The 12,419-nt window shown below is 35.2% G+C and overlaps 2 protein-coding genes across 2 annotated transcripts; both read left to right on the top strand.

The window, feature by feature from the left end:
* The first annotated feature begins 5,046 nt into the window (after positions 1–5,046).
* LOC142626519 (uncharacterized) lies at positions 5,047–10,330 on the top strand. The gene is made up of 11 exons (XM_075800356.1): positions 5,047–5,394; positions 5,471–5,635; positions 5,755–5,873; positions 6,397–6,471; positions 7,751–7,844; positions 7,950–8,009; positions 8,319–8,384; positions 8,474–8,572; positions 9,322–9,366; positions 9,592–9,694; positions 9,839–10,330. Exons 1-11 carry the CDS (start codon positions 5,272–5,274, stop codon positions 9,925–9,927), a joined length of 1,038 nt encoding a protein of 345 aa, XP_075656471.1. The 5' UTR covers positions 5,047–5,271; the 3' UTR covers positions 9,928–10,330.
* A 480-nt stretch (positions 10,331–10,810) lies between these two features.
* LOC142623871 (serine/threonine-protein kinase ZRK1-like) lies at positions 10,811–12,014 on the top strand. Its single transcript, XM_075797350.1, has one exon. The coding sequence runs from the start codon at positions 10,851–10,853 to the stop codon at positions 11,796–11,798; it is 948 nt and encodes a 315-aa protein (XP_075653465.1). The 5' UTR covers positions 10,811–10,850; the 3' UTR covers positions 11,799–12,014.
* The last annotated feature ends 405 nt before the right edge of the window (positions 12,015–12,419 follow it).

Here is a 12,419-nt window from a genome sequence, read left to right as displayed (position 1 = left end):
AAATTTTTTTAATTCGATTCTCCGTTAAACTTCGGTTAATTGATGCCGTTAGACACACTGATTTTGCAAGTTTTTTTTTTTTTTTTTTTTTAAATTTGGAACTAAAAGAAAATTAAAAAAATTTGGAAAAAAAAAAAACAAAATCAGAGAACTCGATGATTCCATTGCACCCTTGAATCAAAACAAAACCAGTTTGGTGATTAATGATTCCATTGCATCCACACCTAGAGAACTTGATCTTGTACTTCTTGGTCATATTCGGATACAGAATCCCCCTATTCCGATCATTCCTTTACTTCACTTCCTTGTCAAACAACTCGTATATATACCACTCCTTCCTTCCTCAGTGGCGTGCCGGTCCTTGATCTCAAATGCTCCACAAGGTTCTTAAAATACATCTCGGCGTAAGCCGGATTAGCCTCGATCTCGCTCGCGCTGGCGCTAGAGCTCGGCCACCTAGTCTTGACCACGACCTTCGGATACTCTCGTAGCCGGCAACGGCCATGGCGCTAACCACCGTGTCCACCTTCATGTCGAAGAGGTTTCGGTACTGGACGTTGGTGATCAACTCAGTCTCTCTCTCAAAGTTACACGGGTTAGGGATTTGGGTTTCTTTGTTAATTTTGTTTTGATTTAGGGGACTTCGGTCCCCTTAATGGTTTTGTTTTGATTCAGGGGTGCAATGGAATCATCGAGTTCTCTAGTTTTTTTTTCCAGATTTTTTTTTAATTTTCTTTTAGTTTCGAATTTTTTTTAAAAAAAATTTGCAAAATCAGTGTGTCTAGTAGCAGCAGTTAACCAAAGTTTAACGAAATACTGAATTGAAAAAAATTGAAAGATAAGGACTGAATTGACAAAACTAAAAGTTAGAGGACTGAAACGAAAAGTTGTGAAAGTTAGAGGGTCAGTTTTACATTTTTGCTAAAAAATTATAACAACATAATTTTTGTGACAACTGTCCTAATCTGTAAATGGTGAAATAAAATAATTGATCTTTTTGAAAATGACACGTAACATGTAGGATAATTGTAGTAAAAGTTGTAATATTTTATAGTGGTAGATTGAGTCTAATGTTGTGAGAGTAATTTTAGTACAAAATAAAGTATCACAATTTTGACATATCTTTTTCTAAAGCATTCATAATTTTATTTTCACCATTTACAGTTATCCAGTTGTCACAAAAATTATGTTTTTGTAATTTTTTATATCTCATAGCAAAATAATTGAGTCTTGATATTCCTGTGATTTAGACATGGGACAAAGCGCCAAATACTTGCTGCCATATAACTCAACGGAATCACTGCACAAAGGTGTACTCCTGCAACATTAGACTCAATCCACCTCCTAGCATAACAAGCAAATTAGTAGTAATTCCAATTTGGACGAACATTTTATGGCGATTAGTGTAACTGGTGAGCTTTAACAATAAATAAATCTTTGATTTAGTATAACTAGCATGTAATTCCATGCAAACGCATGGATGTATTTAAAATTAAACAAAATTTTTATTATAAATATATAAATAATTAGTCAAATTTTTTATTTTTTTAAATAACATGTAACACATGCATTTATGTATACGTATAGATACATTTAAACTTAAACACAATTTTTATCATAAAATAAAGATAATTAGTCAAAAAAATTTTTTAAAGTAAATATAATTAGTCACATATTAAAATTCTTACCTAATTTAATACTACTTATGATAATTTTTTGTTCTAATTTTTAATAAGATAAAATGTGTGATGATTTTTATTTTATTTATTTTTTGAGAAACAAGTGGCGATTTTTATTGAGTATATGTAATTTTTTTTTTTAAAAATTTTATAGTTCACTAATATTAAATTCTTAGTATTTTGCATTCATTAACTCACTTGACACAAAGGGTCCGTTTGGATAGAACTTATTGCTGAAAACTGAAAACTGAAAACTGAAAATACTGTAGCAAAATAATTTTAAAATGTGTGAATAGTACCGCGGGACCCATTTTTAATGAAAAAGTTGCTGAAAAGTAAAATTTGTGGGTCGTGAACGATTGTAATGCACTGTTCACAGAAAATTGGGTCAACACCTGCGGCTGGAGGAAAAAAAAAAAAAAAAAAAAAACAAAACACAAAACGCGGACGCAGAAACGCCTATCCAAACTCCACCAAAGTTTAAAAAATTTAAGTAGACACATGACACTTGCTTAAGTGGATAATTATGGTGTAATTCTTACATAAATTTAGACACGTGCAAAATTGAATTATAATTTCAAATTCTAATTCAACTTTCTCTAAGTTTTACCTATTAATATATATATATATATATATAGAGAGAGAGAGAGAGAGAGAGAGAGAGAGAGAGAGAGAGAGAGAGGGCTTTAATGATCTAAATATATCAACCAATTGAATTACAAATTTTTGACATGGGTAATATTTTGTCACGTAATTCAAGACAATGTTTCATTTGGTTGACCTTATCTTCATCTCTAGTATTTTTTACGCAATAAACTAAATAAGTTAATGAAAATAAGTTCATCCAAAAGCATACGGATTTGGTATCATTTAAATTATTGATAGCAAATCACTAAAGATACAATTAATTTTACCACAAAAAACAGTTAATGTAATTGGTGGCACTTAAAAACAATATAATAAATTAAATTTGTAATTAAAATTTTTTTCCTAGTTTTCTAAATGATTTTTTTTCAATTATTAGCAATTCATCAATATTAGTTTGTAAGACTTATATAATAAAATTTGTAATTTCTTTGATAACTCTTAAGTCTTATCTATTAATTATGTCATTTTAATTGATAACATTTGTAAGAGCTCAAAATATACAAGCACAAGCCCACTTAGATCAGTAGTGCTTTGCCCTTTAGGTCAAGCCCAAAATAATAAAATTTATAGAGAGAGTGAGAATCAAGCCCCAATGCAATTCTAAATTAGCCTAGGAGAAAGGCCGAGGAACCTGAGGTAACAAATTGGTGAGATTTAACAACAATTGGGTGTAATATCCACCTCGGGCAAGTCCAAGAATCAGCTTTCTTATATATAAATATGGTTCAAGTTTTACACTAGACTATACAATGCTCTCTTTTCTATTCCATTCCTAATGAAAAATGTTCAACCCCTTTTTTAGGTGGATGTCCTTTTTATAGTCTTTCTCCTTGTATTTTAGCCCTCCATTTGGACGCCTCCTAGCATTTCTCAAGACACTTGTCCCATCATGGCTCTGGTGAAGGTGGTAGAAAGAAATGCTAGCTGTGAAGTTACTGTTTTGGGGTCATTTCCACATTAATGTAGCTAATAAGGTTCGTGGAGAGCATTGAATGTAGAGGTGGGAAGTACACCCTCCAGGAAACTTCCTTCCACCATTCTTGTTCTCGCTGTTAGACCTTCTTCCCTTTTTGGGATTTCAATGGATATCAGTTGTCCTGATTCTCTAGCTCTCCTCAAGCTGATGAAGTTATAAGAATGCGCTTACCCTCCTTAACTTGAGTTATGAAAATTGTTCCCTAGTCAAGACTCCTCGATCCATGGACTTCACACAATAGCCTCCTAAATCCTTACCTTCAAATACTACTCTGAGAGTGAGGTTTTAGCTCTAACGAGAAGGCTAGTACATGTCAACGTGTTCCCATGTGGGGATGTCATTTCACTTGTGTTGTGCATGCTTTTGACGCTTTGGTATCCATGTCGTGGCAGTTATTGCATCAGGCGGCTGCTTGTCTTCTCATGTTCTACAGTGCGATGATGACTCAACGGCCTAGATTTCCTAGGGTTAATGAGCGGAAAATTTACCGCTCGTTTCCTACCTTAATACAAAGGAAGAATGGGAGTATTTTTTTTCCATTTACATAGCTTCTACACATTTTCTCTGAAGTTGCAGTTTGAGGATCAACTTCCATTGTTTGTAAGGGCCCTTGGCCTTTCATCCATCACCATATAGGAAGCTTGCTTTCCTTTTATTTTTCTTCTTTTTTTCATCTGATAAAAACACATGGGTAGATTCGCCAAACTAGTTAAGACCCTTGAGGCCAAGGTCAGTTTTAATTAGGGAAAAATATAGAATCCTAGATGATGTAGAACTCAAGCACTGTGAATTAGGAGAGTGGTTAGTTAGTAAACTACCCTTGAGACCATTGTTATTCCCATGATTGCCTTTATTGAAGGTGGAATACAAATTCCCATGGGTAGAGTTATTCGGGACTTCCTCATTAACCTTAGGCTTGGCCCCACTTAGTGCTCACCCAACTTATTTAGGGTTCTTGGTAGCGTAGACATGATAAATCAGAAAATGGAGACCAACCTAATTTGCCATAACGTAAACTAGGTTTGCAATTGCCAAAAGCGTAAAGAAATGGGCTACTATTTTAAGTGTAGAGTAACCTTGGTTAGGTTAATTTCTTGTATTCTTGAGTCCAATAAGGGTATGGATGAAGATTTTGTTAGGATACTTGTCCCATCATGGCTCTGGTAAATGTGGTAGAAGGAAATGCTAGTTGTGAAGTTACTCTTTAGGGGTTATTTTCACATTAATGTAGCTGATAAAGTTGGTAGAGAGTATTGAATACGGAGGTAGAAAGTACACCCTCTAGGAAGCTTCCTCCCACTATCCTTGTTCTCGCTGTCAGACTTTCTTCCCTTCTCGGGATTTCAAGGGATATCAGTTGTTCTAATTCCCTTGCTCTCCTCGGGCAGATGAAGTTCTCGGAATGCGCTTACCCTTCTTAACTTGAGTTATGAAAGTTGTTTCCTAGTCAAGACTACTCGGTGCTCGGACTCCACACAACATTTTATAGAGGGAATCTTAGAATATTTAAAAAAAAAAATCTTTATAAGTAATAAAAAAAAAAAGATAAGATATTAATAAAAAAATTATTTTATATTCTTTGGTCTTCAAAATTTTGACTATCAAACACCCATTCTAAATTCTAATCGGATGTGCAAATTTTGTCCTATATATGAAAATAGATAACAAATAAATTTTTATTTATTTATTTTTAAATTTTTGCTGCGAGATAACAGTCCGAAATTATTTTTGCATCACTTCTCCGTCGCCCTGTGAAAGTGAAAGACACATCTTATAACGTCGATTCAAAATCGACGCAACAAAAGTCGCTGCGAGTGAACCTCTTCTCTGTTCGCATGATCATTGCGATCCACAAAAAATTATTTCTTCTCCAAAAAACACAAAAACCAAAAAGCAAAATTCCAAGTAGAGAGAAAGAGGAGAAATTAGAGAGAAATCGATCCAGATCGAATCGACTCGACTCGACCGATGTCGTTCTCGTTCTTCAAGCCGTCGAGGCCTAAAACCCCAGTCGAGGTCGCCAAGGCCATCAGGGACTCCCTCACCGCGCTCGACACCAAAACCGTCGTCGAAGTCAAAGCCCTCGAAAAGGTCTGTTTGAACAATTTTGATTGAACAAATTGAACAAATTTTTTATGAATTGAATTGTGTTTGTGTTAAAAAAAAGGCTCTGGAAGAAGTGGAGAAGAATTTCGCGACAATGAGGTGTATGCTGAGCGGAGACGGGGAGAACGAGCCGAATGCCGATCAAGTCACGCAGCTGGCTCTAGAGATATGTAAAGAGGATGTGATTTCTCTCTTAGTTCACAAGTTACCTATATTGGGCTGGGAGGTAAGTTCTTGTTGTTTTCGGGGGCAATAAATTTTCGAAAGAAAGCAAACATTGTTGAAATTCACGTGTTTTTAAAACTCGATTTTTGTTAACAGTGATGTATAGTGTTTTTGACGCAGACGCGGAAGGATTTGGTGCATTGTTGGTCTATATTGTTGAAGCAGAAGGTTGGCTCGGCGTATTGCTGCCTGCAATACATTGAAAATCATTTGGAATTACTCGATTTTCTTGTCGTGTGGTGAGTTAAAGGTTAATGGGTCTTGGGTTTTAATGTTATAGGGGTGTGGAGAAATTGATGCCATTCGGCAAGATTCAGCATTGTGTTTTTATTGATGTTAATGGGTTTTCAGTGTTTCACATTATGTTGTTTTGGTTATTGATGTCCTATGAATTATGGTCAACTGCAATTATATATGTAGAACACTCATTGTAAAGTAATGTTCTTTTATGGTGGAGAGAGACGAATATTAGGACGTTTGAAGGTATTGAACATCCGGCATGTGTAATAAAGCGGTTTTTGAGAAGTTTGTATGATTGGTGTATCGAGCGATTTTCATGTACCCTAGTTTTATGTTGTAGTCTTGCTTGCTGATTGTACTTGTTTTGTGTGGTAGCTATATCTTCTGTTGAAGTGTTATGTACTTACCATCCATTGCAGTAAACTTACCATTTAGTGCCGTGTACTTGCTATTCAGTGCTGTGGTGTTAGAGGAATTGATAGGATAATGTTGCGTGTGACTGATAGTTCTTTTTTCGAGCAGCTATGATAGCAAGGAAATTGCTTTGAATTGTGGAAATATGTTGAGGGACTGCATCAAATTTCCGTCACTTGCAAAGTAAGACATTCAACCTCTTCTTCCTTGTTTTTCTGTCTTTGTTTTTTCTTTTTTCCCTAACTGTGGTGCCCTTAATGATCCTGCTAAGTTGGTCCAAATTTGTGAATGTGCTCCATATTTATTCATTCATTAGCAATGATTGTACAGGATTGTACAAAAGGAAGTTATTTAATTAAATTATAGAAAGAATTAAATTGTGTGATTGTGTGTTCAGCATATTTGTGATGCCTCCAGTTCATGAAAACTTCCAGATGTGATCTTTCCATTATCACCATCACCATCACCACCATATCATCATCACTGTCACCACCATCACTTTTTATGATCTATTTTGATTATGGTCTTTGAGGCATATATATTGAGAATTTTTTGTTAGGTAGGTTTGAGAAGAATGAGGCTCAATCACCAGTTATTGTGACTGATCTCTGATTCCTTATGATTGTTTGAAATTTGAACTTTGTGTGCAAGTGATGATGAGTTCAACTATCTCTACACAGGATTTATGAGCTGTGCATCATTGTTTGGATAGACAAAATTCTACTCACAAATGATTTATGCATGTGGAATTATGGAATATATTAGTGCGTGAATTGATACCATGTGTTCTTATGTTACTCATCACGGTATATTTACAATATTGCTTAGGTTCAAAGCATGAGGCTTATGTTGTATGCGTGTGTAACTTATCATTTTTCCCCCTTTTTTAAAGCACTCACTTATTGTAGAACCTCTAGCTTATTTTCACGTGGTTATGTATAAGCTTTCGTAGACAACTATTAATTTTATCACCATTTGAAGGTGGCTTGTTTTTATTAATGAATAATATAACATGGATCCTGGGGCTACATAAATACATAATTGGACCAGCATCCAAGTAATTGGTAGCCTGATCACTGACCTTTGTATTCAATGGTACCTTTCTCTATTTTGAGGAGGGTGTCTGGTGTTCACCCTTTTATTTATGGGACTTAGGGGGTAAGGTGCTTCTATTGTGTTGTGGAAGAAAGAAAAAAGGATTTGGTTGTTTTTATATGGAGTGTGATGATGGAAGTAGCATTGCTTCAGAAATTTAGGATTTATCACTCACTTTCAAATCCTTGTTATACAGTTGTTAAACATTAGAAATTCTAAACTGATTGTACCGCTTTGGTGTTGCTAAAAGTAAAAGTAGTTCTTGTGGTATCTGCTTCTGTTGGAGAATTTTGGTTGTCATGCACTCTTACTTTGTGGCAAGCAAGTTTCATTTTTCACATGTTTAAATTTTGTAGTGATTTTTCAGATACATATTGGAGTCTGCAAGCTTTGAGTTGTTCTTTAAATTTGTGGAGTTGCCTACTTTTGATGTTGCTTCTGATGCGTTTTCTACCTTTAAGGTCAGATCTATGAGTTTCTATAATATTTTGTGTTTATCTGTTTAATATTTAAGCCCCTTTCTGTGCTATTCCATTATATGTCCCTAAAAAAAAAATGTTTGGCAGGATCTGCTTACTAAACACGATACGATGGTCTCTGAATATTTGACTGCTCATTATGATGAGGTTTGTCTGCCTTTGTCTTTCTTTCTATATAATTCTGAACAAATCTAGGCAGCAACTAATGTTTCTTTAGAACCTCTGATGGATGTTTGATAAATATTTTAGGCTTAGGAAATTTTATTGGTCACGAAGCTTTTTGAAGAATAATACTAATTATTTTAATTCATGTTGTTTTGGAAACCAGCATGTGCATGTACCCTGATATTGTACACTGCATATGCAGGCAGTGAAGATAGCTTGTTCAAAATTATTTTGGTATAATTATATCCCATGTTAACTTTCAAATTATCTGATAGGTATTTCTTTTTGCAGTTCTTTAATTTATATGAGAATCTCTTGACTTCTGCTAATTATGTGACAAGAAGGCAATCCTTAAAGGTTAGTTCTTGTTATAATTTTCCAGTAAGTGCTCTGTTGCTTTTTTGACCCATGGGATATGCTAACAATAGAATGCTCATGAATTTTAGCTTCTCTCGGATTTTCTTTTGGAGCCTCCAAATTCCCATATAATGAAGCGCTACATTTTAGAAGTTCGGTACTTGAAAGTCATGATGACATTGCTAAAGGTATAGATTTTTTTTTTTGTTTTGTTTTGTTTTGTTTTGTTTTGTTTTGGGTTTTCCATTGTCATTTATGGTTCTTGCATGGATGCTTAAGAGTTGGCTTGCTGAGAATGGAATTTATTCTTGTGTAACTGAAGATATGTCGCTATGTTTTGAATCACTTTCTTGTTTCTTACACTCTTTTGTTCAGCTTGGCTTGTCTTGTACTTCTATTTTACTTGTGCACATTTTTTTTCTTGCTGTTAATTTGATATTCTGGTCATTGTGTAGACACATTTTTCTGCGGTTTATGCAAGGTTTCAAGATCTGATCAAATGATCCAATGCCATCCTAGATTTGTCCTTGTGATACAAATTAAGGTCTTAACTACTTATGTGTGGAAGGGTTATTGTCTGTTGAGTGCTAGGTGGGATTCTGTTTTATAGGAAACCAAATCTGTTATTAATCTCTTAGATATGAACTTCAGATGTATGGCATCTGCTGGACCCATCAAAGCTTTGTGGATTTTTTTAATCAATAATTTAATTTACCTGTCTGACTAGATTGTCTTATTCTGCCTCCTAGGTTGGTTGGCTCAAACTGTGTATTGCTGATGTTAATTCTTGATTAACTAATGGGCAGCCCAAAGCTGTAGTAGACTAGCTTTCCAAGCTCCTCTATCATCAAAACATTGACCGCAATATATTTGTAATTCTTCCTTCTCTGTGCAATTAACTTTTTTGTTTGTTTGTTGTTTCTGTTTGGCTGAGAAGGATTCAAGCAAAACAATCCAGATGTCTGCTTTCCACATTTTCAAGGTACTCGAATGTTGCTCTTTCTTCTCATTGTTTGTCTGTAGGTGCAAATTTGCTTATTTTCACGTTCCTTCTGGTGCGCTTAGAAAGTACCGCATACATCCTGCAAAATATCTATTTTTTTCACAACATAATTATCATCTATTAACTTGTTAAAGCATTAGGTTTTGATGCTTTGCTTGCCACACTTGTTTCTCTTTTGTTTATTTTATTTTATTTTTTTTATAGGTTTTTGTTGCTAATCCTAACAAGCCACGAGAAGTAAAGGTTATTCTGGCAAAAAACCATGAGAAATTGCTGGAATTGCTTCACAATCTCTCTCCTGGAAAAGGTTGTATATTTTTGGCAGTGTATCTCCTAGCTAGCAGCACATTGGCTCTAGATTAAAATGGGCTAAAAATTGTTTTTTAAAACATTGTATATGAAACTGTTCTTTCCTTTGTAGTTATCTCTGCTAACTTATTCATCTTTGCAGGTGCTGAAGATGAGCAATTTGAGGAGGAAAAGGAACTGATCATTAAGGAAATTGAAAGAGTATCTCGTTTGCCAATACTTGAAAGCTAGGTCATTTCTCCTAGTTGTTGCTTTTCATTCTGTTCTGATATGCTTTTTGAGGTTTAACACTGATTCTATGTAATGACTCTCTGCAAACACTTTTTGCCAAGACCCAAAAAAGATCATGCGCTGAGTTGTAGAATAATAATTATCAAAAGAAGAGTTGTAGAATTTCAAATCACCTAGTAGAAGAGTATGTATCAAGAACTGAATGCCTTTGTAATCCACAAAGCAGCAGTAGAGGATTATGTACAAAAACTGTATGTATTTGTAATCTCGTCAGTTCAAAATGTATTGCTTTTTGTTGTATAAGGTGCGAAAGAAAAACTTCCATTGTTAATTTGGAGTTATCAAGTGAAAACTCGAATTATATCATTAATGACATGCATTGCAGTTTCTCCCCATTATCTCATGGTTGTCTGAAAGCTAGCACCTGGATAAATAAACCTGCCTTTCTGCTGCAAAGCATTTTTAATTTGCATACCAGTGTTGTATGCAAATTACTGAAAGTTTATTTTTATTTTATAAATATTTTAAAACCATAAGTGGTGTTTAAACTTTTGAGTGAAGAAAAATTGGGCCATGTTTCCTGAGAGAGGCCGCCTTCTCTCAGGCCCAAGTGTTATAGAGAACATATCTGGAAATTAATACATAATTGCAATTACAATATTCTCTAGAAGCGACAAACTTTCCGCGTTTCAACTTTCAACCAAAAAAGACAAACTTTCGGCGTAAAATATCGACATCATGATGATCCAGCGAAGCAAAATTCTTCAGAAAGTCAATAATATAGAAGCTAACAAATTGCAAGAGGAAAGCTTCACGTATTTTGGACGAACTTTCCTTGTAGCTTCGTGGACGGCAGAGGTGAAGGGGATTAAAGGTTGAGCCATGTTCAAGCCAAACCGTGAGAGAAAGAAAATTTGTTAAGAATGTTAAGAAAGAAACGAGAGAAAGAAAGAGAGAGAGCGTTTTATAAAAATGGAAGCAAACTACATGAGAAGCTGATTGCCACTTGTAATGGTAGGCCAATTCCTATCCGTAGCTACTCTTGTGAAGAACTCCAGCGGGCAACAAATAACTACGATCCTAGCAGTAATTTTCATAGAGATGACTATTCTGAATGGTACAATGGTTCTTATGAAGGCCGAATGATTTCCATTAGGAAGTGCAAAATGTACATCCACGATGACCGACATTTCAATGATATAGCTGTTTCAGCAAAGATGAGCACTCACAATAATGTTCTAAAGCTCACAGGGTGCTGTCTCGAGACTCAAATTCCCATTTCAGTGTATGAATCTGCTGCAAATGGATCACTTAGGAATCGATTATATAATGTTACTAGTGATCATGATGGTGCACAACAACATCAACATGAGCCCTTGTCATGGCAGAGCAGGCTAAGGATTGCAAGGGAAATTGCTCATGCAATTTCGTATCTCCACACTGCGTTCTCAAGACCCATTGTCCACAGGAACATAAAATCAGGAAATGTCCTCCTAGACCAACTCGATGTTGCCAAACTAACTGATTTTTCATTGTCCATATCGATCCCTGAAGGTGAAACTCACGTAAAAGATATTGTTTGTGGAACTCCCGGTTTTTTATGCCCGCACTATATGGCTACAGACTACATAACGGAGAAAGTTGATGTCTACGGCTTCGGATCGTGTCTATTAGAGCTTTTAACTGGACAGAGTTTGCGTGAGCTATTTAGCACCACTGACTATTTTAAGGTTGAGGATTTTGAAAATGACAGAAAAAGATTTCCCATAAATGAGGTTGTGGATCCTGCAATCCTTGTAGGGGAAGAAGGATCTGTTGTGTGGCAACAATTACAAGCTGTATTACGGCTTGCCCTCGTATGCAGAAAATAGGATCCGGAGATCAGGCCAGATATGGTTGATGTTACGAAAGAGCTCAGAAAAATTGAGAGGTTCATCCTATGATTATTTTATTCGCCACTTCTAGCTCTCTCATTGCTTTTGTATTGCGGTAGGTCCAAGTGAGGGGAAGAGAGAACTGTGAGTGTTTGTTTTGTGAAATTTTGTGTGTAATTTTTCACAAGTTAAATGAATTCATTTTCAGGTGAACTGTGAGAACGTTTGTTTGTTTAATTTTTCAGAAGTTACTAATTTTGTTTTTCATCAACCAATAATTTGGAGAAATTGTTATCAGAACTGGCATATTGAAACCCAATCATGAATTGCTTTACGATTTATACGGTTTGGTGAACACCCCTAAATGATACCATAAGAGTGGAAGCCTTGTCATCCTCAGACTCAATAATGGTTACTCAGGAATGATAACAATGTCATATCAAAGCAAAAAACAGATAATATAAGTTTCTTTTTCTTCTTTCTTTTGGTCAGCTTGGGGGTAAGAGAAAACCAGCCAAGAAGGACACAGATACAAGCAGCCAAAGGTAAATAATAGAACAAAACTACAAGGCAGCTCTCCCTACTCTAAGCTCCTTAAACATACATACAGCATCAAAG

This window comes from Castanea sativa, chromosome 2 (genome assembly GCF_040712315.1).
Source record: "Castanea sativa cultivar Marrone di Chiusa Pesio chromosome 2, ASM4071231v1".
Lineage (NCBI taxonomy): Eukaryota > Viridiplantae > Streptophyta > Magnoliopsida > Fagales > Fagaceae > Castanea > Castanea sativa.
Note: the sequence above shows the minus strand (reverse complement) of the source record. Positions and strands in the feature narration are given on the sequence as shown.